Genomic DNA, 27,337 nt, shown 5'->3' on the forward strand with positions numbered 1-27,337 from the left:
TCTAACGAATCAATCTCACTGTGAGTTAGGTTAGTTGAGGCATGCGTCACATGCAATGGAGAGGGAACCCAGCGGAGAAATCAGCAGTAAGAGAAAATTAAACAGATCATCAATGACTTTCAATTATACAGTCTCATTATTTATTTATATCATGTACCTATTTAGTGCACTCACCCACCACAAGGAAACCCTTCCCAAAGCCCATTCGTAAAACTCATGCCGTCAACAGGCGATTGGTGAAATCCTTCAAAGATGGACGGATCAAACATCTCTGCTGCAAAAAGCTGAAACGTATCCATATCATCTGCATCAAATGGCATCGTGTCCGCTGTACCACCTGCTGTACCTGTAGTATCAGACGTCATATCTGAACCGCCCTTGTGCGTACTCGGAAGAACTTCTAGGTCGGCATCCTTTAATAAGCTGATAAAACAAGGGCCGGGGCAATATTGTCGTTCACTCACCCTTCAAACTGCACATTCGGGCCAGGCGCCGGATATACTCAAGACAACTCAAGACCAGACTGTTTTCGTGGTCGAGCTTCTGAAATATCTCTTCGGCTTTGCTGAGTAGACTCTTGCAGTGATTGACCGCGACTTCATCTACTATACTCTGACCATGCTGTGCCCAAAGCAAACGACCACTGACAGCCAGTGAGGCTGTGAAAACTATCATGAGGTCAGCACTATGCATATGTTGTGGAGCCGTATAACCGGGCACTTACCGTAGTACAGTGTAAAAAACCAGGCGCCAAGGTTGTTCTTGGGCGTAGGATCTGCACTAATGACCGCATGTACAATGTCAATCGTCAACTGCGCAGATCGTAAACACTCGTGCGCCTCTGCCATGGCAAGTTGTATCATATACGGCGGCGGCGCATCCACTCTTTTCTCCGACTGGAACAAATGACGTATTGTGGCGCTGAGCAAAGGCTTGTGTATCAAAATACCAAGGTTATGATACCTCATTGTGAGGATGACGCGGAGTCTGTTCCCTTGTGAGTTAACGCCTATACACTCGTCTTCTGGTTGGCAGACACGTAGGTGACCTGGAAGACTTCCTGCCCAAAGACGGAGCTGTTTTCGTAGCTCGCCTGATGCTTTCAAAGGAGCCATGTCATCGTGACCAGAGTCGACATGGTCCAGGTTCGCTCCGTATTGTTCAACGAGCGACTTGCTCATGACTTGATACAGCCTGAATGAAACCGACAAAAAGTCCCCCGGGAGATCGACAGGAACTCGAGGATCAGACAAAGACACGGGTGAAAGTCCAGTGACAGATTCGCGTCTGCTAAACGAATTCATCTGTTCGTCTGGGATACTCGCCGGTCTTCCAAATGCAGTGCTAAGCACCTTGTCCAGGCAGTATATCACAACCCACGTCCGTCGACGGAACTCCTGCTGAACAGGGTCAAAGGATGCCCCACTGGATTCACAGTGCAGACCTAGCGCCATGGCTGATCGGATGACTAGTCCGTGGTTGTTCCAGGCCTGTACCGATCGTTGCGTCCCCTGGCAATGAAGGACGACCAGAATAAGATAATGAACTATCTCGAGGCTAATAACTCGTTTCGACAGTTCACCACAGAGTGCGGTAGCTCTTTTATAAAACACGTTGGCCCTCTCGAAGCGTCTTTTCGCAGATGAAGATACAGAGTCGCGTCGGTCGAAGCTACTAGCGAAAGCAAAGATCATGTTCAACGTTCCAAGCCATGTCCTGCGCGCTCTTGTGAAACCGTTGAGTCTGCACTCGTTGTATGTGCTTCTCATGGTATCCTCGCAGATGAAAGGAAATACGACCCCAGCTGTGTCAAAGTATATTTCCAATAAGCTGTCCATCTCTTGGACTGACGGCAGAGCTGTGGGTGATGATTCTGGCGTCGCCAAGCCACCGACGAATACTTCTTGTTGGTTCTGTGACATGTTGGCGAGGATGCCATCTCCAGGAACAGGGGCTTGGTTCAAGGCGGATGGCGCTACAGGCGTGGCGCCATGAACGGTAGCCATGGCTCTGAGCAAAAGTTGCGTAAAATTTATATTTGAAGCTTCGCCATAATAAGCAGATGTCTTTTCTTCGACAAAGGTCATGGCCATGCCATTGGTGTTGGCGTCCTCGTCATGAGGTTCTTCGAGACCTGTAGCACACGTCTCATTTGGTGCACTTTTGGCTCGAGTGTTTGGTCGAGGTGAGGCAACTGAGATGCATTGGGCAATACTCGACTGACGACATGGTGAATCGCGGTTGTTGTGGTTATTTAGGTCATTGGTAGTGTTGCCATTGTTGCACGGCGATAGATGGCCCTTGAGAACATCGTTTAACCGTTGCAGGTTATGCTCGACGGATGTGACACGCTGTTCTAGGTCTGAAACGTAGTCCTTTCGCACGATGACGTTTGTGGTTGAATCGCCAGGCTCGTATAGACAACTGACTCCTAAAGACAGACAAGACGAGCAAGAGGGTCGATGGCCATCGCATCTACGCAAGCAAGTCAGTAAAACGATGCACGAAATGTACGGGGTAATTTAGTCTAATCTATCTTGGGGCTAGTTTTGGAGTTACACAGAAATAATCACAACAAACAAAAAATTGACAAGACAGACATACCTAGACTTGCGCACGCGACAGGCATTGCAGGCCAGGCCGATGCGTCTTCGCTTGTTCGTAGGTGGACCCGTCTCCGAGGATTGCTCTTGGTCATTTTCCAACTGCTTCTTTGATGACATGGAGAGATGGATAGAATGTGGAGACAGTAGCTGTAACAAAAAAAGGGACACAATTTGGGCGGGTAAGCAGCAGGATGGTAAATTGGGAGAGGGGGGAGGTTGGATCCGAAGATGCCGGGGAGGTCGGGGAGAGTTATAGCCAAGGCATTGTCCACGAGTAGGTCTTAGCTCGTCTGGCCTGTCACTTCAGTCTAGGTTATCAGCCCAAGACCTATCCGTAGACTCCACTACTTCCGCTTCATAGATACAGTGCGGAATGATAATGGGGGGTAATTTGGGGACCGAGAGATGATCTATCCCACATTTATCTGGCATTTCCCGCTTAGGTAATAGTTCAACGTTGCGGCATATGGATGGACCCAGCATGTTGGGTATATTTGATGACTATTCCTGAATAAGTAGAGCTATCAAATGGAGATAAGCTGGCTGGTGATAGTGATGACAGGATCTAAGAGATGAACACTTTTGGAGATTGACAAAGTGCCTCAATGTATCTGTATTGCCGCGGATATAGAGCGCTATTATCATCGGTGCATGCTTACCCTATATGCTGTATTGGTAAGAATGTTTAGCCCTGAATTAGACTTCAACAGATAATTATCTGCCAAGATAAAACAAAGTTTATAAACATACCGTTAGATATATCGACTAAACCACCTACTTAACTTGAGTTGATGAGCTGCCAAAAGGCAACACCATCCTCCCACAAATCATCTTTGACAACATCTGTCTCACCATCACTCCTCCATCGCTTCATTTGATTCACGTCAACCGGCCCCCAATTGACATCGTCCCCATTCACAAATTGAGCGAATCCTTCATTCCACCCTTTCAACATTCCCTTCTCCTCTTCAGTCAAGCCCGCTTCATACCCAGTACCCCACAACCATATAGGGATATCAGTCAGATGCGTGACACCAAGGTGAGAAGGTATCTTTTCTTCAACACACTCAAGACGTCTCTCAATGCGATACCGTAGGATATCCTTACCACCTTCAAGGCCACCTTGAACAAGGGCGTTGTGGAAACCACGCTCGAGGAGATGTACTTGGACATTGGCGTAGAGACGACCAAAGAACTCGCGCCAAGTTTTGTTTCCTGCCGGCAATTCCTTACCAGCACCGCAGTAGTGACTCATCAGTGTTTCAGTGACCTTGGGTGAAAAGTCCGATGACAGTCGCTGGTGAACAGAAGCGTATGATTCTGTTGGTGTACGCCAACGACGGTACATAGTGTGTTCCTCCTGACACTCGCCATTCAGAAGCTTGATGCCACGACTCTTCATTTGCTTGGCAAATTCTCCATTGTTGACCTTATCAATAAGCGAAGAAGGATAAAAATGACCATCGACCAGAACCCGGAATTCTGATATCTTCATTTCGCTCTGTACCTCGATCAACTTTTCATAAGGTAGCGCACGTAGCTTGGCCAGCTTCACATCATCCTTATCATCCAAGGGAATGCCAAGCCTAGTGATGAACTCCTCAAACTGTGGTTGAACTTCGTGTAGAGCTTTGGGTTCGGTACCGGGTCCGTTGGAAAACATTGCGATACGTCGGATGATTGCGGGTTTGTCTGATTCGCAGAACAATTCGTGAGCCAGCTGCTGGAAAGTTGAGTATGCTCCGGCCGAGTAGCCGGCGACGGTGATGTTGGCTGGGTTGCCACCAAAATTCTTAATGTTCTCAAATGTCCATTCCAGAGCCGCTCTCTGATCCCACATACCCATATTGCCCGTTGTATCTCCGTGGGCACTTGCTTCGGCTGCTAGCTCTTTTCCAGCTAGGAAGCCAAGTGCATTAAGTCTGTATGACGGCTGTACCATAATAGCACCAAACGCAGTTTCACTCAGCAGCGGCACCAGAGCCTCAGGTTGTGTATTGGCGTTGCCAACCTGGAGAAATCCACCGTGAATATAAAAACACACAGGCCATCCCTCTTTAGGCGCAGGACGAGCTGGAATCCAGATATTCAGCTGAAGACAGTCCTCGCCTACATCTGCGGGATCTGGAGGGATGCTGCTGTCTGGTTGAGGACAGACCCATGTTCCTTTCGTAAATTGGCCAGGATGGGAAGCTGTGTCGTATGTGTAGCCTGCGGGCAGCTTGCGAGGAGAACGGAATCGCCACTGGCCTGTTGGTGGGAGTGCGTAGGGAAGACCACCAAAGTAGTGGACTGCTGGTGTGTCGTTGGTAGAGATTGTTAGGCCCTTGATGTGGCCGAGTGGCCCAGTAACGAGGGAATAATCTCGTCGTTGATAGGACATGATGTTTGTTGGCGAGGAGTGTTATCGAAAGACGAGGACCTCTAGTAATTTTCTATTTTCAGGTCACTCATGTGTGCTGGGGCTTCAATGGGCGATCACGATGGGTGCATTTAGATACTGATTAATTCCCTTGCTGGCGATTATCTGGAAGTGGATCGGAATGGCCGGGTAAACATCCCGTTCATTTTATTATGGGTAACTTCCAACTCTCTCCATCTGGTACAGGGTATGTAGACTTGGAATGAGGTTATCCATCTAGTCCAATAAACTCTGCAGAACAATCTATCAAGTTCTAGTTCATCCTCCGATACCGTTGTTACTAATAAGGTTGAATTTGTCCAACCACTATTGTCTAATCCGAGGATGAGATATGGGGCAAGTCCGGAGATAAGCACCACATCTTCCCCGCACAAATACATCAGCCTCATGTGGGTGATAGAGATACCTAGACTAGGTAGGTAGATCATGTCATGATAAGAATCACTATATAAATGTACCCTTGTCCCTCTACTTAGAATAAGCGTTCATTTATGAATATTGAGAAACTCTGATAGTTCATCACAATGGCAGACGACAATAAACAAAGCCCAAAGAGTACCATCCCTGTCCCAACAGAACAAATCGATGTCGAGGATGGTCAATCCGAAACATTCCACAAAACTGCTTACGATGCAGCTCTGAAACTCGCTGCCGCCCACGAAGGCGAAGAATTAGACTCGGCTGCTGAGAAGAGACTAATCAAGAAGATTGACTGGTACTTGATGCCATTGGTATGACACCCTTTTCTAGGGACGTAGCTACTACAGCACACCTCATTGACTGTTTCTCTATGCAGATGTGTTTGACTTATGCTTTGCAATACTATGATAAAGTAATGATTGGCCATGGTGCCATCTTTGGACTAAGACAGGACCTGGATCTCGTCCAAGGGCTTCGATACTCGAATTGTACCATGATCTTCTTCTGTGGTTTCATTATTGGCTGTTATCCTGTGAGACTTGGATTGTTCCTTCAAATCACACCTTGTACTAATAAACTGCTTCAAGCTTTCACTTCTTGGACAGAAGTTGCCCACTGCCAAGGTCTGTGCCGGCATCTGCTTCTGCTGGGGCGCAGTGGTGCTGTCGACGCCTGCTTGTCATTCTTACGGAGGTTTCATGACGAACCGTTTCTTCCTTGGTCTCATAGAGTCAGGCGTTTCTCCAGTCTTTATGCTGGTTACATCCAAGTGGTATACCAACAGTGAACAAGTCCTCAGAATGGGCTTTTGGTATTCTAGTAGTGGTGCTGTCAACCTCATCTCGCCACTCATCAACTACGGCCTCGGTAGCATCAACGGCAGCGTCGCGGGCTGGCGTATTCTTTACATCTTTGCGGGCTCGATAACAATCTTGTGGTCATTCGTTGTCTATGCTCTTTTCCCAGATTCGCCTGCCACAGCAAAACGCCTCACAGGGGGTGAACGAGCCATGGCAATTTTGCGACTGCGACATAACAACACCGGCTTCGAGAACACAAGGTTGAAGCCAAAGCAGATCTGGGAGACTTTGTTGAGCTGGCAATTCTGGTCTGTCTGCTTACTTTCGATGCTCTGCAGCACCGCCACGAGCGCGGCCAACACATTTTCCACATTGGTCTTTAACGGTATGGGGTACAGCATTTTCCACACACTTCTTTTCAACATTCCTCTCGGAGCCATGGCTATCATCACCATAGTTGGCTCTGGGTGGTTGGGCCGAACGTATCCAGGCATGAGACACCACTTCTACACCCTTGCATGCATTCCTGTTATCGTGGGTTGTCTTCTCTTGTGGCAACTACCACGAACTCAAACAGCTGGACGAATCATTGGTATCTATCTGGTAACTTTCTTTGGATCTTGCTATGTTCAGGTTATATCCTTTGGCACATGCAATTTTGCTGGGTATACGAAAAAGTCCATGGTCGCTGCTGGGACCTTTGTGGCTTATTGCCTGGGAAATATCATCGGCGCGCTTTTGTTTGACGCGTCAGTATTTTTCGCATCCTCCCTTTATGGACGTGTCACTAACTGCAGGGAAACAGGAAATTTGCCCCGGGCTATAATCAGTCATTTATTGGCATCATGGTGTGCTATGTTGTTGCCATGGTGGTTTGTCAGGTAACGAGGTTCATGCTGGCGAGGGAGAATAGGAGACGCGACGCAGAATATGGTCCCCCTGGCATTAGCCATGGGCTGGAAGACATGACTGAGAAGGAAAATAAGGATTTTAGGTACCAGCTATGATGTATTACACATCTCATTGTTACGTCACTTGACATGTTATTTGCAAAAGTGATTCAATTGGCATTTATGTACTGTGTACTCTGTACTTCACCCAGGTAAGTGGTTGGCTGTGGGTTGGGGGGTTGGGGAGTTTCCTGGGACTTGACGGATGCTAGCTGAAGAGCTGGGGCAAGTAAAGTACATAAGGCATGGCTCAAGAGAACGTTACGAGGCGTACCGTCTGACCAACAACTTGACCTGAGTCTGCCTCATGGCTGGCTTCAGTATAACTTATCACCAATAAGGAAGTGACACACATCCATCTTGCGCATAACGCATAAATAGTTTGTGACAAGCAATTTATTTTCCTAGCTCCAGTACTCCTGATGGACCAATGCTCAGCTCGACCCCATCCTTGGTAGCCCAAATGACATCCGGATGAGCGATATACAACCACGGTGGATTTTCGTGCACCCTCTTCAAAGCCTCCGCGTACGCCTTCTTTCTATCATCGCCCCCTGCTGCTCCTCTCGCCTTTGCAAACAACCTCTGAAACTCATCATCGTGATAACCCAGCCACCACGTACCATGCGATTCGCTCGAGACCTTGTCATCTAGAACTCGAAACGTCGTGTTTGGTGTCGAATCAAAACAAGCAAGGTCACCAATATTCTTTCGGAGACCGATGGACCGTGCGTACTCTGGACGATTGGTCTCAACCTCAACGTCTACTTTGAAACCGATGGACTCGAGAGATCTCTTGACGAACTCGGTTATCTTGATAGCGTGCTCCGGCATCCATTCTGGCGTGCGCAGACGTAGAGGTTTTCTCAAATCGAGGTGTTTGATGAGTTCTTTGGCTCGTTCGGGGTCATATGGGATGGGACTTAGGTTTGCTTCCTTGAAGCCGAGATGGTGAGGGCTGACGACGGTTGCAGCTGGCGTAGCAAGGCCAAAGTAGACTTCGTCAACCAGCGCTTGGTTATTGATGGCGAGGTTGGCAGCCAGACGGACCTGCGGCGACGAAAAGACTCCCTCTGGGCAATTGAGGTAGTAGATAACCGACAAAGTGCTTGGAACTCTTCCCCACTGCAGTGGGGATTGGAAGTTAATAAGTTTCAGATTGTCAATGCGCTCCAAATTCAAGGCCGCATCCACTTGTCCGCTTTGTAAAAGCTTCAGCCGTTCTTCACCATCCCGAGCCGCCGTAGCGACGATGTTCCGTGGCCAGTCTGGATGCTGAGCAGAATCTAGCAGCTCTAGTGTTGCGGACCCAATGTTGTCTTGACGCGTAAACTTGACAACTCGATATGGGCCTGTGCCAAGGATTGGCTTTTCGTTATCGTCAATCCTCGATGGCCAAAAGTCATTGAGGACGTTGAGAAGATCCGGAAATGGATTTTGGTTTTGTATTTTGACGACTTTGGCATTCTCAGTAGTGAACGTTGTATTGGCGAAGTAGCGACTGTAGCTCCAAGCCATGCCGAAGTAATCGTGTGAGTCGAGAAACCCGTTGATGTATTCGACAATGAGAGGCGCGTCACAAGGCGTCCCATCGTGAAAGACCGCTTCATCTCGGATATAAAAGAACCATGTTCGTTGATCTTCTGAAACATCCCATTTATGGAAGAGGCCTGGTAGAATCTCGCCGCCTGTCTGCCATCGAATCAATGGTTCAAAGACTAAGCTTTTGAGAGCGAGGACACTGTTGTCGTCGGTCACCTGTGTAGGTAGACGAAAATCAACATTTTCGAGAACAATGCGAAGAATATCAGACATTTTGTGACTGGTAATGAGAAATAACCCTGGAACCATGATGGCTTCTTATCAATTGCGACTATTCAATGGTTTCCAAATGTGGACGCCGGCCCACGTCTTGGATGACACCATAGCGGATTTTAATGGCATTGGTCGGAAGAAATCGAGGAGCAAGTTCATAGAGATACCTTTTTCTCTGACAGAATCGTATGATGATCCAATGTACTCCCATGTCACTTTGGCATTTCGGTGCTAGCTTGTTGTCGTATATCAGACTATTATTGCGCCATCGGCTTATCAGGCGTATATCAGTAAAGCTATCAACAATTCGTCCAAATCATCACTCCAATACTCAGTGGAATCCTACTTTTGCCTTGCGACCTGGAGGGATTAGATCAATAGTGGAAAATAATAGTTGACGTTTCTTGAATTGGTTGCTGCGCTTTGTCGGGCAAATTCGTGTTCATGATCAGTCATGTTTATATAACTGCGGGACCATTTCCAGGCCTTGATTAGAAAGAAAACATCAAGTGTACGGCAAAAATGGCACCTCAGCTTGACAATCACAGTCACAGTGACGTTCAAGTCGCGACAAAAAGTAGCCTCGATGCCAAAGCCGACCCTGTACCGGACACAGAGGCAATCGACAATGGTGTTGACCCTAATGCAAAGTCAGGTTCTAAATGGCGTCGCATTGCTGGCTTCTTTTGGGACTCGATTGATGGAGATCCCAAATACCGTGCATATGTCAGACGTTTAGATTTGATCTTTTTGTAAGTAGTGCTTCCTTTCCCGTCCTACATAACGTGCAGCTAAAGGTACCTAGTCCAACGGTTTTGCTTGGCTACTTTATCAAGTACTTGGACCAGACCAATTACAGTGAGTTTTCGAGAAAACCACTTGATTTTTTTTCCAGGCCGTGGCTGACGCCCTTGCAGGTAATGCTTTCGTTAGTGGCATGCAAGAAGATCTCAGTTTTTACGGCAACGAACGAAACTGGCTTGGAACATGGTTCAGTCTGGGCGTCATGGTCGGCACCATCCCGGCCCAGATGCTACAGCTGAGCCATATACGTCCTTCCATCTTGATTCCTACTTGCGAGATATGCTGGTCGGCTTTAGTCATTGGCATGGGTTTCACCCACAGCATCAAAGTGGTAAGATTTGTGGTCGTTTTCTCAAGGCCTACTAACTGATATACCAAAGATGTACGCTTTGCGTTTCTTCATCGGCTTGTTTGAATCTTGCGCTTTTCCTGGATACATCGCTATGCTTGGCAGTTGGTATGGTCCCAACGAGCTGACAAAGCGTCTCGCTATTCTTCTCGAGGTTGAGTCCATCGCCAGCATGTTCAGCGGATATCTCCAGGCTGGTTTATACACTAGTATGAACGGACGCCATGGCCTCGCTGGTTGGAGGTGGTTGTTTATTATGGACGGAGTTATCTCAGTTCCTATTGCTATATGGGGTCTATTCGGACTGCCTGATCACCCACACAACACGAGAGCCTTTTACTGGACAAATGAGGTAAGTTACATTTTCAAGAAACCGGACAATAAAAATAATATTTCACTAGTATATCAAGTATGGTCAAGAGCGAATTGCCAAGTTTGGTGTCACAGAGCAGGTTAAACTGAACTGGGCCGAGATCAAGCGAATCTATACCGGATGGAGAATCTGGATGTTTGTCGTCCCTTATACGTAAGCCAACATCCTACTCTTATCAATGGAACATTAGCTTATAATTCATAGCATGGTCGCTGCCTGTCACACAGCTACAAGTTACTTTAACCTCTGGCTCAAGGCAGAGGGATACAGTGTTCAAAAGATCAACTACTTACCAACCGGTGGGAATGCCCTGGCCATTGTGGTAACAGTGGCTTGGGGCATGATAGCAGACCGAACTAAACAGTACTACTGGCTGATCCTATCTCTCACGCTTCTGATGATTGTGGCCAATATTCTTCTTTCACTTTGGGACATTCCCAAGTCTGCGCTCATGTTCGCTTACTATATATCCTACGCTGGCTCAGCATGTACGCCTGTGCTCATTGTAAGTTATGCCGTCTTGCTTCCAGACTTGCAGCTAACACATAACATAGAGTTGGACGTACGGTTTGAATGCTGCGGATCCTAACACGAGGCAGCTTTTGGTGGCTACGGCTAATCTTGTATCGTACGCCTGGGTCCTCTGGGTACCATGTACGTTTCGTTTACCATGTGGCAAAGGCCATGTCATAGCTAATTCATCTGTAGTGGTTCTGTTCCCAACATACGATGCGCCCAAGTACAAGTATGGTTATCAGATTTTGATCCTCTTTGGCGGAATCGCTATTTTGAGCATCACTGCGATGAAATATCTATATAGTCGGAAAAAGTAATCCCAAAGCTCAGAACCGTGGGAGATGGATGATGCTAGACTAGTACAGGCGAGACGAGTCAATTGATAATCGGAGCAGTTGAACCTTTTGGAGATAGAATGGAAACATCCGGTGTCTGGTAGAAGAGCGAATATGTTGGCACAGAATGAAAGGGCTGGGCATTATATGCAGATAGGAACGAATGATTTGGAAAATAATATTCATGACGTTGTGAGACTCAGATAGCAGCAGGAAGAATTTGTGATATGGTTAGACTGAAAACTTCACCACTATTCGTTATCTTGTACAGTCAATGTTACATTCTGTAATTGGCTAATAAACGCCGTCTGTCAGTATGTAGCATAGCATTTTCGATGGTATATAAATAGTACAAAATGGCGTGCTCAGCCGGTGTGGATGCCAGAAATCAAGATCTATTTGAAGTCGTTTTTATGAACCGTGTTTAATCCCATTCAGGAATTATACTTTCATGCTGACCCTAATAGATCAATATATCGCATCTGAAATATCAAGACACCGACATCAAAAAAGAGCTCTCAGACCATGGAGGACTGGTCTTTCCTCAAACAGAAAGGAGTTGCTTTAGGTCAAGACACGCTTTTCACAACTTCCAACAATGTTAAGGTCTCCTTATCTGAAGGTTACATCCCACTACTGGTAAACCTCAGTGTTGAAGACAAGGCGGCAAAAGGTCTGAGAAAGCACAAAGGTGGAAATGTCAGGCAAGAGACAGTCTACGTCTCTGCGCTCGAAGCCATACGAGACAATCAGTTCCTACTACTCACCGGCAAAAGTGGTTCGGGAAAGACGACTTTCGCAAAGTATTTGATATATGGCCACGCCACGGACATCTTTCAGAAGGAAAGGGAATCGGCTCCTCGCAATGAAGGAGGAGAAAGACGAGAAGAGGCGCTGAATGGGCTGAAGCTCCTACCATTGCTCATCACCATCACCAAAACACAAGATCTCGCAGATATTACTCAGAGATTACCGGTTATTCTTGAAACTTGGGATAAGAGAGAAACGAAGAGCGCAGATGAAGAATTGCTTCTGATACTGGATGAAATCCAACACGCGGGATTGCAAGGCGTGAAGGATCTCGCATCTATAGCCAACGCTATTACTCCAAGATCAGACGTTAGGCTGCTCGTCCTGGCTACAGACGATGCTACTCAAGACTGGACTCTACCAGACGGCTTTTCGAAACTCCGGCTTCTACCATTACTGGCTATTCAAAGGCGCGAACTCGCTCAAAAACTGTGTCTGGATACAAAGTTTGGCTCTGGAAATGCGGCTTCAATACCGGCTGTGTTTTCCATGGCCCTAGCGTCTGGAAATTCTGGAGATACGAGCGAATCCGCTCTAGATGCCTGGTTAGAGCATTGTTTCTCATCACTTGAGACGCGCCAAGGCCTTCTACACGACGTGCGGGACGTATGGGCGGCTGAGCGACACAACCAGCTCAATCTCCTATCAAAGGGGATTTTTAAATGGCCATTTGTCTCGTGTACGGCTGTTCAAGAGCTGTTAGTGGCTGCGCAGCTACAAACGGCAACGTTTCAGGAGATACTGGAGGTCTTTGACAAAGACGCCAGGTCGGCAATTCCTGTTTTGCAAAGTATTCTGCGTCGATTTGGAAAGGGAGAAAAACAAGAGAGTTTCATACATGAACTTCTGAATCGATATAACGATGACCTTGATGGGGACAAGGCTCAATACGCTGCACTTATAGCTTGCGAGTTTACAGACCCTAAGAACATACCATTGGTCACCCAGGTTATCACTCATCTGCTGAAGGTGATAACGTTTGGAACCCTCCCAATATCTCATCGGCTAGTGGCCGGTCGCTACCTCTCGCTATTTGGAGATCCACGCGATCTGGCAAGCTTGATCGAGATACCAGAAGGAACAAGCTTTTTTGGATCATCCAATCATCCGAATTCGAGTCCACTTCATGAACTTCATATTGATTCATTCAAGATCAGCGCGTTTCCAGTTGTAAATCGAGACTATGGAGACTTTGCGCAACAAACAGGCCGCGCTTGGCTGAGTCAAGATGGTTACGATCCCTATTTGCAGAACGCTCCAGCAACAGATCTCACGTGGCATGGTGCCAGACTGTATTGCCAATGGCTTACCCATAGATGGAGAGAAACAGGAAAGATAAAACACAACGAAACCGTACAGTTACCTTCGGAGCCGCAGTGGGAGAGAGCATCCAGGGGAGATCAGCGGGAATTACAGACTGGACAGAATATGTATCCATGGGGCACCAACTTTGCATCGAGTCTATCAAATTGCGAAGAACTAGCGCTCAACAACAAATGCACCGTCGGTTTATTTCCGCAGTCCCGCTCACCATTTGGCTGCTACGACATGACAGGCCAAGTATGGGAATGGTGCACAACGTTGTGGGGAGTTGACATGACGACTCCAAAGTTTAAATATCCATGGAAAGGTTCAGATGGTCGTGAGGATCTGGAAGCAGACGATACAATTCGAAGAGTTCTGCGAGGAGGCTGCTTTTCGAGTGGCCGAGCCAAGGCAACGTGCACTTATCGCGGTAGTCTTGAGCCGACTGGTTTTTGGAGGGGCAATGGGTTCCGCATTGTGGTTGTTGCTGAGTAGTGTGTGATATGAGCTAGAGGAAAGATATGACTCAGGTTGTAGTGTAGTAATCGATGGGTCTGATGACACCATCGCCCTGATCTCCACATGGGCTGGTTACCTAAAACATAAGTACTATGTTATCCGCACTCACTGGACGAGAGACATTATACTGTACCAATAAATACCTGTAATTATGCCGGTTCTTCATGAAGTTCAGTTATCGAGTCCCAAGAGTCTAGTCCCTCTCCTCACTAGTGACGAACCCATTTATGTTATTCTCACCAGCTCCAACGACGAAGAAACAGGCGCACCATGGTGCTCTGATGTCCGAACTGCCTTACCATATCTAAAAGAGGTCTTTGATAAGCCAGACGGCCCCAAGGCTATCTACGAGAGTGTCGGTCCCCGACCTGGGTAGGTGGTTCTTCCGATCGATAGAGATTGCTGGCTTACATTTTCAAAGGTGGAGGAAGCCAGATAACGTACACAAACGAACGTGGAATATTTCGGCAATTCCAACTGTGATTCGTTTTGAGTTGCGTGATGGAAAAGTAGAGGAGACAGACAGGCTTACAGAGGCGGAGGTTTACGAGGAGAGAAAACTACAGAGCTTTATATAAAAGTCTATATAGAATTCTAGAGGCAGATGCAAGATGATCTATAGTTGCTTCTAGTTGGTTAAGTCTACTACTGTTGAACCGTTATGTGGAAATTGATCTGTGTATTGATCGCTCTGGCTCCATGAGGCCCATCTTTTGGGCCGATGCCTTGCACTAGTCTATGTAAATCTTGTCTTGGTCAGACGAATCTGTCTATACCCTTTTGAGGTTCCTTTTGCTGGAATGAACCTCAAATTGTATGCTAGCTTCGGTGTAACAGTAAGGTATAATCTTAACATTCCCCCACGCTATAACGTTGAAATTTGTCAATAAAGCTCGGCCCAACGGCGAGTAAGTCTCATGCAATCTCGTTTATCCACTCTTGCGCTCCAGTTCAACTGACAGAACCTTGGGCTTATCCTCCACACCCTCAGTCACGGCATCTTCCCCATCAAAGATGTACGCCATCTGCTCAAGGGTACGACCCTTGGTCTCAGGGTAGAAGAAGTAGGCAATGACCACGAAGGCGATGAGGAATACGATGTATGTAAAGTAGTACTTCCACCCGATGCTTCCAAGTGCGATTGGGTTGACAAACATGTTGAAGATACCGGCGACAATACCGGAGATCCACATGACACTGAAACCCCGGGATCGGAGCTGGTACTGCCAGATCTCAATGGGATATGCGATAACCAGGGGTGACCTAAGAATTTATATTAGATAAGCACTGGTCAAGATGGAGATGTAAGAGAGCAACTTACAATGCGATGTCGTAACCCGTGAAGAAGATGAAGAGGAGAGGGATGACAGCAAGGCCAACAGAAGAGTTTCCGGTACTCGCGAAAGATCCTGACAATCCGGTAATGGCGATGTAACTAACCAACATGGTTCCCGCAGACGTGAGGAACAGAGGTCGTCGACCGAGCTTCTCAACCATTGCTGCGGCTGCGACGGCCCAAAGAAGGTTCCAAACCTGCAGGCATGCCGAGATGAGCGTCTGGTGAGTAACACTGGTGATACCCACAGTCTGAAGGACCATAGCCAGATAGTATGAGACAACACCGTTACCACTCCACTGACTAAAGATTCCAAGAGAAACTGAGATAAGCAGCCTCCATCTGTTACCCCTGGTCTTAAGCATGTCTGCATAGCTAGCGCTGGAGTGTGCCTCCTGCTCAGCCTTGATAGTGTTGATAATCTCCTCAGTCTCATAGATGACCAGGGGCGAGTTGACATCTCCACCTGCGTGATGTTCTGCGATAACACGAGCTGCGTCCTCCTTGCGGTCCACAGACGCGAGCCATCGAGGAGACTCAGGTGCCATGAAGAAACCTGGGAAAGCCAGGGCAGGAAGCAGGATCTGCATGAGAGAGGGCAGACGCCAATCCCAGGAGCTTGTATAGTTTCGGGTTCCAAATGTGACCCATGCCGAGATGAGACTGCCAAGGTAGAACCCACACTGGAAGCAGGCCGATGCAATGGCTCGATGGGTGGGGTACGCGATCTCGTTGATGAGCAGAGGTGCACCGCTGGTGTACCATCCTGCAGCGCAGCCAAGGAGGCCACGGGCGGCGATGAAGGCAGCGGGGTTGGGTGCTGCTGTCTGCAGAATGGTTCCGGAGACGAGGAAGATGTAGCCAATGTACAGGCCCATCTTGCGACCGTATTTGTTCTGATTCCAGGCGGCGATGAAGAAGGAGACACCGTTAAGGAACCAGTAAATGGCGTTGATGAATCCGAGCCAGGCATTCTGGGGGTGGTCCATGAACTCGTTCCACTTGGGAAGAGCTTGTAGACCGTTCATCAGGGAACCATCGTATCCGTTCGCAGATGCTGTTCAGAGATGCGTTAGCCTCGGTCAATTGTACGGAGTGGGATGCGAGGAGGACGTACAGAACATAACCAGAGAAAGGATGATAAAGTTGAGCTTCAACAGATGCTTCTGTTTGTACCAAGACTTTCCATCAGAAGGCAACACTGACGCCAGTGTGTCGGCAACGGTCTGCTCCTTGTTGACTTGAGCTTCGCTGGCGGTCATGATGGGAACTCGAATATGAACAATGTATGAAGAAACGAGATCGGCTGTCTCTTCTGCTGTCCCTGAGCATCTGTTTGAACAATGGTATCTCCATGGGGTTGACTGCAACTTTATAGGAAAACCACAACTTGTTCCCCAAAGCTGAAAAGTTGGAGATCCAAGCTTATCTGGTGGAGCGTCTCAATCAATATCTGGGGTCGGCGTAACCTAGCGTCTCTTTCCAGATAAGAGCGGTTCCGGGGAGTGGCCAGGCCTGTTGATACCTCACGAGACCGTCACCAAGGGCACTAACAACGCTTCGGCAACAGTTCTGGCGGGCGTTTAGCTCATGTTGGCGGTAAATTATGCGGAGAAATGGCGGAGAATTACTCGTCCTAGTTTGTCGTTTAGCTTGCATGCGGAGAATTACCAGTTACAGTAAGTTATTGGGGTAGATCTATACTCGGCTACGGCATCAGGATCTATTGGTTACCATTCGACATGGAGTATAAGAGTGATAAGCTAGTGCCAAACATTGGAGATGATAAGTTCTCGGCGGTATTTGAAACTTGATACGCATCTCAAAACGTGATAAGCAGCAGTATCTCCCTAAACATTATCTCATACTGGAGACAATTCGAGTCTTGCTATCCAGTTATCATGTCGCCCCTCATGACCGATACTCGCGTAGGCGAGCTGCCCGTAGATGAGCTCTTGGAGAGACTGACGGTGGACGAAAAGGTGGCTCTTCTTGCAGGTAAGTTACATGGTTTAACTTTGCGACTCTCCCTTCGGATGCTGACTTTTGGATAGGAATGGACTTTTGGCATACGACTCCATTACCCCATCACAGCGTACCCTCCATACGCGTTTCCGACGGACCGAACGGCGTGCGCGGCACGAAATTCTTCGACAGTGTTCCCTCGTCATGCTTGCCATGTGGGACAGCATTAGGCGCGACGTTCGATGCAGACTTGTTGGCTGAACTTGGTCATCTGCAAGGTCAAGAGGCAAAGGCGAAGGGCGCTCACTGCGTGCTCGGCCCTACACTCAATATCCAGAGAGGTCCCCTCGGTGGACGTGGCTTCGAGTCTTTCTCTGAAGACCCATTGCTCTCTGGTATCCTGTCTGGATACTACGTCAAGGGTCTGCAGGAGGAGAACATTGCAGCTACGTTGAAGCATTTCGTGTGCAATGATATGGAACATGAGCGCATGGCTGTCAATGTCATCATCACGGACCGTGCCATGAGGGAGATTTACTTGATGCCTTTCATGCTTGCTATTAGTATAGGGAACCCTCGTGCTATCATGACGGCGTACAATAAGGTCAACGGCACTCATGTCTCGGAGAGTAAGGAGATTTTGCAAAAGATCCTTCGTGATGAGTGGAAGTTTGATGGTCTTGTTATGAGCGACTGGTAAGTGTACTTCCGCAGACGTTTATGGAGCACCCTTCTCATTATATTTCTTCCCAACTCTAGGTTCGGTACGTACAGTACAACAGGTTCTATTCATGCTGGCCTTGACCTGGAAATGCCTGGCCCAACACGCTGGAGAGGCACAGTCTTGTCCCACGCCATCATGTCAAACAAGGTCAATGAACAGCAACTTGATGATCGCGTGCGCAATGTTCTCAATCTCGTCAATTACTCTCTCGCTTCTGGTGTGCCTGAAAACGCACCCGAGAAACGACTCAACCGGCCCGAAGACGAAGCACTTTTGCGAAGAGCAGCCTCAGAGTCTATCGTGCTTCTCAAGAATAATGATAATGTCTTGCCCTTTGCCAAGTTCAAGAATACTGCTGTCATCGGGCCTAACGCAAAGATTGCCCGCTACTGCGGTGGAGGTAGCGCGTCCCTCCTTCCATACTACAGCGTTTCACCCTACGATGGTATCGCGAATCAATGTGAGAAGGTAGTATTTTCACAAGGTGCTCAAGACCACCAGATGCTACCCCAGATGGGTGATGTGCTTAGGACTGAAGATGGCCAGCGAGGCTTCTCTTGGAGAGCCTACAATGAGCCTGCATCAGTCAAGGGCAGAGTACCTTTTGATGAGCGTGTTCTTGTTGACTCAAACTGTTTCTTCTTGGATTATGAACATCCAGACTTGGCCCCAGTCTGGTACTCTCGGGCAGAAGGAATCTTTACGCCTGACGAGAGCGGCCTCTACGACTTTGGACTGGAAGTGGAAGGAACAGGCAAACTTTACATTGACGATGCATTGTTGATTAGCAACGTTGAGAATCAAAAGCCTGGCGAGACGCTCTTCGGCTCTGGCACTGTGGAAGAAAAGGGAAGCGTTGAGCTGGTGGCTGGAAAAGACTACAAAGTCCGCGTGGAATGGGGCTGTTTCAAAACTAGCAAGCTACCACCTTGTGGACCTGTTGGTGGCCGACACGGAGGGTTACGATTTGGTGCCTGTAGAAGAATGGACCCTGCACAGGCCCTTGAAGACGCCGTCCAAGTAGCCAAGTCTGTGGACCAGGTCGTTCTGGTCGTGGGCCTGAATGGTGAGTTGGAGTCCGAGGGCACAGATCGTCCTACTATGGATATGACTGCACGTACCAACGCTCTCATCTCCAAGGTCCTTGCAGCGAACCCCAATACTGCTGTCGTAGTCCAGTCAGGTACTCCTGTCGGTATGCCTTGGATTGACGAAGCTAAGGCAGTTTGCCATGCTTGGTATGGTGGTAACGAGACAGGAAATGCCATCGCAGATGTGTTGTTTGGTGATGTCAACCCGGTAAGTATTTACTCTTTCCACCATGTGAATTATGAAGAAGAAATAACTAACAAAGGCCCTAGGCTGGCAAACTTCCCTTGACAATACCCCGTCGTGTTCAAGACAACCCTACATACTTAAACTACCGCAGCGATTCAGGTCGCGTCCTCTATGGTGAAGACGTATATGTAGGATATCGGTGCTACGAGAAGCTTGACAACAAGCCGCTCTACGCTTTCGGCCATGGCCTATCATACACTAGCTTCTCGCTCCAGGATCTGTCCGTGCAGGTTGATGACAACGTTTGCAAAGTTACGCTTTGGGTGACCAACACAGGTTCTCGTGCTGGAGCTGAAGTCATCCAAGTTTACGTTGCACCACCATCGACGACTGCTGTTGCACGGCCTGTCAAGGAACTGAAAGCGTTCCGCAAAGTTCGCCTCGAGGCTGGGGAAGAGAAGCATATTACGATTGACATGGATGCAGTATTATCTACAAGCTACTGGCATGAGGGTCGCGATAAGTGGTGTAGTGAGAAGGGTCTATATGATGTCCTGGTGGGCAGGAGCAGTGCGGATACGCCACTACAGGCTTCGTTCGAGGTAACCAGGACGAGTTACTGGACTGGGTTGGCACCTTAGACTCGGGAAAGGATTGATTTGGCTGTATCATAATGTCGGGACGTAGAGAAAAGGAAATAAGGATATAGAGAAAATAGCACCACAGATTGTAACGAGTCTAGAGAAATGCCGTCGTCTTGATACACGTACGTAGCCCTGTTCGTAAGTGTACCCGGTTTTCGGAACCTTTACCGAGGTGTTATTTTCGCATATCTCGAGCGGGGATAGATCGGCCCATCCTGTCAACTGTGCCACTGACTAGACTGCATTTGCCTATTGGTCAAATACCGGGGCTTGACTGACAGCACACTATCATGATTCATATGTTTTTATTCATATGTGATCTCTTGAACTCGAAATGTCAACAAGTCCTGCTTCCCCAAGAGTTGTTGCACGGCAAGCGTGTGATATATGTCGTATCCGGAAACGAAAATGCACATTCAACTCCCAGGACAACATATTTTGGACAAACACATCAGAGTCCTCCATGGTATGCGACAACTGCAAAAAGTCAGACTTGCAGTGTACATTTCATATACCATCAAAAGTACGAGGCCCAAAGAGGAAAACCGACTACCAATTCATCGTTCAAGGGTCGTCGGCACTTTCGGAAACAAACGAGGGCCCGAGTCCAAGTCCATCAAACTCGTTCGCAGCATCCGGAAGTTCTATTGCATCCTACGCAGAGCCTTTTGACTCGCTTGGAAGCTGCATACTTCCGTTCGCGACTGATGTGTTGTTCTCTCGAGATCTTGTTCGCTTCATCCTCAGCGACTATCTTACATACGTTTATCCGTTGATCCCTGTCATTCATCGCCCATCGTTTAAAGTAGATCTTGAAGCGAATCGAGATTTATACGATGAGGACTTCCTCGCTTTACTCATCTCCCTATGCGCAGCTACAGTCGCGCTGCTACCATCAAGGTTCCAAATATATCGCGACTTTTCAAGTCCACTGCCGTTTCAGACACGTTCAGAGATGACAGGGTGCTGTTACAAGATCAATCAGAGCTTTCGAAGCACGACATATTTTGACACGGTTAGTCATCAGAAATGGGCGAGTAGTTTTCTTCTTGGTGTCGCGTTTCATCAAACAGGCAATAACAATCTGTGGAGAATGCTTGAGGTGGAATCCATGCAACTCTTACGTCTATTGGTGGTGCAGAAGGTCTCAAGCTACGCTGGCTTGGACGCCATTGAGGTCCAACTTCGCAAAAAGGCCTTTTGGTTGATGTTCTATGGCTATGTGCATCAGATGCATAACTTACGCAACGAGCGTCTAACCTTTCTCGACCCTGTACTATCATGCGAGATAAATTTCAAGGACCTCATGCCAGCTCCTCTCGATGACGAATATATATCAACCAGTGGAATCTTGCCATGTCCTGAGTCTGAAATCTCCCAGTCTCTAACCTCGGGATTCAACGTCCACTCGCGGATCTTCTTGGCAGCTTTAAAATCTGCCGGATCTGATGCTCAACGGCATTGCATCTGTAATCACGTCAAAGATCCCGCATTACGTTTAACATCTCTACGAGAGAGACTATATCACCTCAAGTACATCCTCAACTCGATATTACCAGCGTACAGACCGTGGAATAAGTCGGTTACGCCCACCATACCATTCGATGCAGTTGATTTGGCCAACTTCCAGCGCGACGTGATTCGTGCCAACATACATGTCACACATCTGTGGCTTCAGGTCATGCTACTTGATCAAATTGATGCACTTGGCAACCAGAGTGATGATTCCACAAGGCCACAAGACTTGGTACTGTGTGACGAGCGTGAAGACATCTCACGTCAATTTCTCGATCTTTTGAACTCTCTTGGGCAGCCCAGTGTGGAACCCAATGGTCTTTCATTGGTGAGTTTGTATTTATTCCTTCTTACACAGATGTTCCTTCACGCTAACACAAGATTCACAGGTTTATAAAGTAAGAGATGTCGCTGTATCACTTTTGTCTTCCTCACATGATTCCTCGGAGGAGCGGACACGACGAGTTACAGGGTATCTGCACGAATTCTCCAGGCTATTATCCGTGCTTGACGTTAGTGAACAGTGTAATTTATTGAGTCTACAGAGTTGGATAGATACCAGTCGGGATAAAGATAGTAGAGACTTCAACATTGTTGAAACTTAGAATAAAATTGGAGAAGTGAGCATTCATTACTGGACCTGAAGCACATCTTCTAACGTATGACAATGGTTATTTGTAGTTGTGAAAATAGGTAATAAGTCAGGGTAGGTTCTGTCGAGTTGTCAACCCCGTCATTTGGTAAAGGATAAAAATACGCCACGGTAAAGATCACCACAGACTTTATGATGTGGTGTCTTACATTGAATTTCCGAAAGCATGATGATATGTCATTTTGCGTCTTTCATGATAACGGGCTTTGGACTATGTTAGCGTTGAAGATCGGTGCGGAGCACTTGAAGCCGTCGGGTAACACTACCCGACGGAGCCGACAATGTAATAACTCTACTTATGTATCACCACGAGCCAAATATACTTCAATACATCACCAAGAGAACTTAGTATTCACAAACGATCATCTACAACCATGGAAAAAGTACTCGCTAAGCCCGCTGACCTATGCTGCCTCAAGGGTGGCTTCCACACAGGAGAAGCAACCGGTTCTATCACGCAAATTGATGGCATTGATACCTACGTTGCCAAACCTCGGCCGGGTACGGAGAATGGAAATGTTCTCCTCCTATTCCCTGATGCTTTCGGATTGCATGTCAACAGTTTTCTGGTGATGGATGCCTTTGCCGAGTGCGGCTATCTGACTCTCGGTGTCGACTATTTCCTTGGTGTAAGTAAACCTTGAAATGAGTTTTGACGAACAAGCATCTAACTGTACCAGGATGCTGTGACAAAGCACTCGTTGACTCCCTTGAGTGACCCAAACTTTGACTTTGAGTCGTGGAAGAACAAGCATCTTCATGCTTCTGAGGAAGCTGCTGCTAGATGGGTCAAGGCTGTCAAGGCAGAGTACGGCACTAGCGAGAGTGTCAAGTTCGCAGCCGTTGGATACTGGTGAGTCAGCTACCAAATTTCACAGATCATGACTGCTTTGGGGCAAAATCGATATTGATAATGTGTCAGCTGGGGTGCTCGATTCGTCACTCACCAATTGTCAGCCGAGGGTATCTGTTCAGTCGGAGCCATTGCGCACCCATCCTTCCTCAATGAGAGCGATGTATTTAAGATAAAGGGTAAGAGCTTGATTCCAAAAATAAGATACTTACTTATGTCGAAGAACTTTCAGCTAACAACCATACAAGAACCCATCTTCCTCTCCGTCCCTGCCACAGACAAGCTATTCGAGCCTGAGCAGCGTAGCCGAACTGTTGAAATCTTGAGCCAAGGAAGCGGAAGATTCAACATGCAGATCTTCTCCAACGTTGGTCACGGCTTTGCGGTATGTCTTGTTCAGAACTAAAACTCTAAACGCGTGTATATACTAACGACTGTCTTAAAGTCCCGAGCGCGTCTCACTGATCCATATGAAAAATGGGCCAAGGAGCAACATTTCAAAAGCTTTGTTGACTGGTTTGACTTTTGGCTCGCAAAGAAGTAAATACCCTGAATAGGATATTAGAAGGATTTCACTAAAGAATGAGTAGAAGAGATGTGGTAGAGTCCAAGATATAAACCTTTGATCTGTCATTCTTATTTGTACCGTTATGCAATCCAAAACATATTATTTCTGAAAGACAAGAATTGAAATGATTCTGTATGTACGTCAGTAAATGTACCCGTAATTATGGAACGCTTCGTAAATCGATTCAAGTCAGGATAGACAAAGGAGCTCATCTAGGAGCAAGGCATATCGGGGGAACGTGCAAAGACCATATGATGCAGATGAAAGCAACACAGTTGAACAATAGAGTTTATCGTAGGCCTAAAACTACCTATGCGTTGTTGCCCATGGTATTCGTCTTGCTCTTGGCTGCTAGCATCTCCAACAAAACCAAATCTCTTTCATCCACCAAGTTCTTCCAGTCCACATCAGCCACCGACTGATTCACACTTTGCTGTAGTGCTTTCACACTCTCCTCACTCCAATCAAACCTATTTCTCAGAATGTCTTCCTCCCAGCCTCTGATGGCAGGTCCAAGTCTCTCAAATCTCTGAGCAAAACCATCCGGTCCTCCTCCACCACCAAGCGCATTAGTAGCGATGGGACCTGTAAGAGCCCATCGAAGACCGGGCCCTTGTGTCACAGCCATATCTAGGTCTTTGGCTGATACAATGCCCCTGCTAATAAGGCTGTATGCTTCGTTGTTGATGGCCGCTTGTAGACGGTTTGATACAAAGCCTGGGACCTCTTGGTGCAAGAGGATAGGCTTTTTGCCGAGAGATTTATAGAACGCTAAAGCTGAGGACACAACATCAGAGCTGGTTCCGGGATGAGGAACAACTTCGACCAGGGGAATTAGATGTGGTGGGTTGAAGGGATGGCCGATGAGGATACGGCTGGGGTCTTTCTTGCACTTTTGGATAAAGGCCGACGATGGTAGGCCAGAAGAAGACGAAGCAATGGCAACACCAGGTCTAGTATTCTCGTCTAGTTTCTCCATTAAACTTTGCTTAAACTCAACACGCTCTGGGCCATTCTATAAAGAACATGGTTAGTTACTTAACACTAAGATAAATATTAGGGAACAAAGCCTCCTTACCTCCTGAACAAAATCTACTTCAGGCAATAGTGGCAGGATATCGTCAACAAACTCATAGTTAGAAGAAAGCTTATCAAAATTTCCACGCTCTTCGAAGAATGATCTCGCCTGTTCAAGATAGCGCTTGAGGGACTCATGGGCGCCGTCAGCAGGATCCGAAATGATGACTTTCAGACCACATGACATGAATAGAACAGCCCATCCCATGCCAATGACGCCACAGCCTACAATGGCCACCGTGCGTACTTCGTTCGCCATTGTGGGATTTTGTTGTGATGGCTGGGATTCACTTCTGAGAGAGTCACGAATCGGGATGTTATACGGAATGATTGTCAAGTGATATGAAGGCCAAAAGTATTGTCAGTCACATTCTCTCACGTGTATATATCACTCTACGCATATCCTCAGCACTGCAAGTTGACTTGTTGGTATGAGTCTCTGTCACTATCCTTAGGGTAAGAGACGGGGTAAATCCGGGGACACAGATCCGTGGGTGGCACGGACCGAGGATCGGTGGATGCGGGCAGACTACTGTCAACTGAAGAGTGGTTTCTCGGCCGGGATCGGATGTCTGTATACAATCAGTAGTGACTGTCTGAATAGCTGCATCACGCATGACTACATAGTATCTTAGTAGCCTCTGGGTTCATTCAAGCATTTCGACAGCGTCACATCAAACCAGACAATATGATCAACGAAAGCGCTGAAACTTACGGCCCAGGAACCGTCGTTGATACGGAGTTCCAGCCCCTTCCCAAGGAGTGCGAGAGAATACTTCGATTGCTCGCCTCCAGAACACCGGGATTTACTCAAGATGACGATCTCCTCAACGGTGTCCATTTCCACGGCCAGGACCTACCCTGTATTCCTGGACCCATCAAGTCCCAAGCCGTCACCGCAGTCCTCCATGCCATGGTTGGCATTGTTGGTTTAGAGATTCTTCACCTTCGTGGGATCACAGACAGCAAGACGGTTCATATCGATACCGATCACGCAGGTCTTTACCCGGCTACTGCAGCTCTCGTCAACATTGACGGTATCACTGGCCCTCCCGTCATCAAACTCCCCACAGTTCCCCAATGGGACAAAGATCGTGCTTCCAATTCTCCTCTGGTATATCGCGCCACAGCGATCTACGAGACAGCTGACAAGGGCGTTTGGTACCAGCTTCATGGATCGCTCGATTCGTGGAAGATGCTTGCTCTGATTGGCATCACCAAAGATCTCGACGAGAAGATCCGCACCAATGAAGAAGCGTATGCGCTCATCCAAGAACGTGTTCGCGCATATCGTGCTCGCGAAATTGAGCAGCTCATGGTTGAAAAGGGTCTTTCTGGATCCATTGTTTACTCACCTGCGGGATGGCGTGAGACTGAGATGGGCAAGTCCTTGTCACGACACCCTCTTATCAACTACACGCAGCAGACTCAGACCGCACCCTGCCCGTTTCCCGAGTTGGCTGATAAGCGACCTTTGGCTGGTATCAAAGTAGTCGAGTTGACTCGCATCATCGCCGGAGCCGCCGCCGGTGCTGCCCTCGCCTCTCTCGGTGCTGAAGTCATCCGTGTCAACTCATCCAAGCTCAAGGATTACACCCCCGCTCAGCCCTCAGCTCTCATGGCGGGTAAAACAACCATCGACCTGGACTTGGAAGACCCGGCTGACCACAAGAAACTCATGCAGCTGTTTGAAGGAGCTGATGTCATCTTGCAAGGCTATCGTCTGCGCTCCATTGAGCGCCGTGGCTTTGGACTTAAGGCAGCACTTGATCTGGCCAACAAGCGAGGCAAGGGTATCATTTACGTCGATGAGAACTGCTATGGCCCCGATGGATACTATGCTGAACGACCTGGCTGGCAACAGGTTGCTGACGCTGCTGCTGGAAGTGAGTGGGTCATGGGCCAGTCATTCAACTGCCCACCTGGTCAAGGTGTGCTGCCCAGTCTACCCATCTCCGACATGTCGACGGGTATCCTGACTGCTCTAACCATCATGTGCGGCATCCGAGATCGAACAAAGTTTGGAGGGTCTTACCATGGACACGCCTCTCTTACAGGATATAACATGGCCACGCTTGATAACGAGGTCCGCCTGTATCAAAGAGACATAGTGGCAAAGATAAATGACAAGTACCAGTTCCCCAGCTGGTCGAGTGACATTCATGTGGCTCCTTTATACTACGCCATTTTGGAAGCTTGGGAGAAGCAGAGCAGTCTGATTAAGGATGAAAAGTACTACGTGCATTTCTCTGATTCTGTATTTGGCTCTGATCTTCGGGTATTGGGACCTGTGGTTAAATATGAGGCGGATGAGTTCATGCCTAGGTGGGATAGTCCACCTGTGCCATTCTGCCATCATGCTTTCCGAACCTTCAAGTCTGTATAGACAGATCTAACTTGAGATATACACAACAGTCAGATGTCTATATAACTATGTGCATCATTGTATTGTTGGGTAGATCTCGCCTCTGTGGTTTGTCTAGCTAGAAGTAGGTGACAGTGGTTAGCTGCCTGTTCATGATTACTTTATTTACTGATATCATCTTGAAAGGGTCTATGTACCTCCCATTGACTCATGCAGTCATGTATCTACGAGTAGGATTCAATCTTGCTGTTGAAGCGTATTAGTATTTAATTTAGGTATTCTGTTCTACCAGCCTGAGCCCTGACTTTCTAAATACATTCAAAGATGCCAAGAAAA

General features: G+C 47.7%; 14 protein-coding genes across 14 annotated transcripts in view; 8 read left to right on the forward strand and 6 right to left on the reverse strand.

The window, feature by feature from the left end:
* Nucleotides 1-456: 456 nt before the first annotated feature.
* FGSG_00081 (uncharacterized protein) lies at nt 457-2,753 on the reverse strand (the record flags this gene model as incomplete). The annotated part of the gene is made up of 3 exons (XM_011317375.1): nt 2,605-2,753; nt 725-2,475; nt 457-659 (listed from the first exon to the last, which is right to left on the reverse strand). Exons 1-3 carry the CDS (start codon nt 2,721-2,723, stop codon nt 457-459), a joined length of 2,073 nt encoding a protein of 690 aa, XP_011315677.1. The 5' UTR covers nt 2,724-2,753.
* Nucleotides 2,754-3,384: 631 nt separating this feature from the next.
* Nucleotides 3,385-4,989, reverse strand: FGSG_00082 (uncharacterized protein; the record flags this gene model as incomplete). The annotated part of the gene is made up of 1 exon (XM_011317376.1): nt 3,385-4,989. One exon carries the CDS (start codon nt 4,987-4,989, stop codon nt 3,385-3,387), a length of 1,605 nt encoding a protein of 534 aa, XP_011315678.1.
* Nucleotides 4,990-5,552: 563 nt separating this feature from the next.
* On the forward strand, nt 5,553-7,431 carry FGSG_00083 (uncharacterized protein; the record flags this gene model as incomplete). The annotated part of the gene is made up of 6 exons (XM_011317377.1): nt 5,553-5,759; nt 5,825-5,980; nt 6,036-6,997; nt 7,054-7,242; nt 7,305-7,350; nt 7,411-7,431. 6 exons carry the CDS (start codon nt 5,553-5,555, stop codon nt 7,429-7,431), a joined length of 1,581 nt encoding a protein of 526 aa, XP_011315679.1.
* A 163-nt stretch (nt 7,432-7,594) lies between these two features.
* On the reverse strand, nt 7,595-8,716 carry FGSG_00084 (uncharacterized protein; the record flags this gene model as incomplete). Its single annotated transcript, XM_011317378.1, has 1 exon — nt 7,595-8,716. One exon carries the CDS (start codon nt 8,714-8,716, stop codon nt 7,595-7,597), a length of 1,122 nt encoding a protein of 373 aa, XP_011315680.1.
* An 819-nt stretch (nt 8,717-9,535) lies between these two features.
* On the forward strand, nt 9,536-11,372 carry FGSG_00085 (uncharacterized protein; the record flags this gene model as incomplete). The annotated part of the gene is made up of 8 exons (XM_011317379.1): nt 9,536-9,765; nt 9,819-9,871; nt 9,931-10,148; nt 10,198-10,518; nt 10,568-10,692; nt 10,744-11,044; nt 11,094-11,193; nt 11,248-11,372. 8 exons carry the CDS (start codon nt 9,536-9,538, stop codon nt 11,370-11,372), a joined length of 1,473 nt encoding a protein of 490 aa, XP_011315681.1.
* A 543-nt stretch (nt 11,373-11,915) lies between these two features.
* Nucleotides 11,916-14,000, forward strand: FGSG_11669 (uncharacterized protein; the record flags this gene model as incomplete). The annotated part of the gene is made up of 1 exon (XM_011317380.1): nt 11,916-14,000. The coding sequence occupies one exon, from the start codon at nt 11,916-11,918 to the stop codon at nt 13,998-14,000; it is 2,085 nt and encodes a 694-aa protein (XP_011315682.1).
* Nucleotides 14,001-14,175: 175 nt separating this feature from the next.
* On the forward strand, nt 14,176-14,602 carry FGSG_11670 (uncharacterized protein; the record flags this gene model as incomplete). The annotated part of the gene is made up of 2 exons (XM_011317381.1): nt 14,176-14,396; nt 14,446-14,602. The coding sequence occupies 2 exons, from the start codon at nt 14,176-14,178 to the stop codon at nt 14,600-14,602; spliced, it is 378 nt and encodes a 125-aa protein (XP_011315683.1).
* A 351-nt stretch (nt 14,603-14,953) lies between these two features.
* FGSG_00087 (uncharacterized protein) lies at nt 14,954-16,622 on the reverse strand (the record flags this gene model as incomplete). Its single annotated transcript, XM_011317382.1, has 3 exons — nt 14,954-15,287; nt 15,346-16,417; nt 16,478-16,622. 3 exons carry the CDS (start codon nt 16,620-16,622, stop codon nt 14,954-14,956), a joined length of 1,551 nt encoding a protein of 516 aa, XP_011315684.1.
* A 639-nt stretch (nt 16,623-17,261) lies between these two features.
* Nucleotides 17,262-19,968, forward strand: FGSG_11671 (uncharacterized protein; the record flags this gene model as incomplete). Its single annotated transcript, XM_011317383.1, has 4 exons — nt 17,262-17,358; nt 17,415-18,021; nt 18,085-19,348; nt 19,411-19,968. The coding sequence occupies 4 exons, from the start codon at nt 17,262-17,264 to the stop codon at nt 19,966-19,968; spliced, it is 2,526 nt and encodes an 841-aa protein (XP_011315685.1).
* A 337-nt stretch (nt 19,969-20,305) lies between these two features.
* On the forward strand, nt 20,306-21,883 carry FGSG_11672 (uncharacterized protein; the record flags this gene model as incomplete). Its single annotated transcript, XM_011317384.1, has 2 exons — nt 20,306-21,814; nt 21,845-21,883. The coding sequence occupies 2 exons, from the start codon at nt 20,306-20,308 to the stop codon at nt 21,881-21,883; spliced, it is 1,548 nt and encodes a 515-aa protein (XP_011315686.1).
* Nucleotides 21,884-22,512: 629 nt separating this feature from the next.
* Nucleotides 22,513-23,535, forward strand: FGSG_00089 (uncharacterized protein; the record flags this gene model as incomplete). The annotated part of the gene is made up of 5 exons (XM_011317385.1): nt 22,513-22,767; nt 22,819-22,991; nt 23,061-23,154; nt 23,215-23,376; nt 23,437-23,535. 5 exons carry the CDS (start codon nt 22,513-22,515, stop codon nt 23,533-23,535), a joined length of 783 nt encoding a protein of 260 aa, XP_011315687.1.
* Nucleotides 23,536-23,869: 334 nt separating this feature from the next.
* FGSG_00090 (uncharacterized protein) lies at nt 23,870-24,895 on the reverse strand (the record flags this gene model as incomplete). Its single annotated transcript, XM_011317386.1, has 2 exons — nt 23,870-24,574; nt 24,638-24,895. The coding sequence occupies 2 exons, from the start codon at nt 24,893-24,895 to the stop codon at nt 23,870-23,872; spliced, it is 963 nt and encodes a 320-aa protein (XP_011315688.1).
* Nucleotides 24,896-25,324: 429 nt separating this feature from the next.
* FGSG_00091 (uncharacterized protein) lies at nt 25,325-27,022 on the forward strand (the record flags this gene model as incomplete). Its single annotated transcript, XM_011317387.1, has 1 exon — nt 25,325-27,022. One exon carries the CDS (start codon nt 25,325-25,327, stop codon nt 27,020-27,022), a length of 1,698 nt encoding a protein of 565 aa, XP_011315689.1.
* Nucleotides 27,023-27,209: 187 nt separating this feature from the next.
* The window catches only part of FGSG_11673 (uncharacterized protein), a gene marked incomplete at both ends in the record, with an annotated part of 1,426 nt that continues 1,298 nt past the window's right edge, over nt 27,210-27,337 (reverse strand). The window contains one exon of the mRNA XM_011317388.1: nt 27,210-27,247. Coding sequence (XP_011315690.1) covers nt 27,210-27,247 — 38 coding nt within the window. The remainder of the gene's footprint in view (nt 27,248-27,337) is intronic.

Source organism: Fusarium graminearum, chromosome 1, assembly GCF_000240135.3.
Source record: "Fusarium graminearum PH-1 chromosome 1, whole genome shotgun sequence".
NCBI classification, from domain to species: Eukaryota; Fungi; Ascomycota; class Sordariomycetes; order Hypocreales; family Nectriaceae; genus Fusarium; species Fusarium graminearum.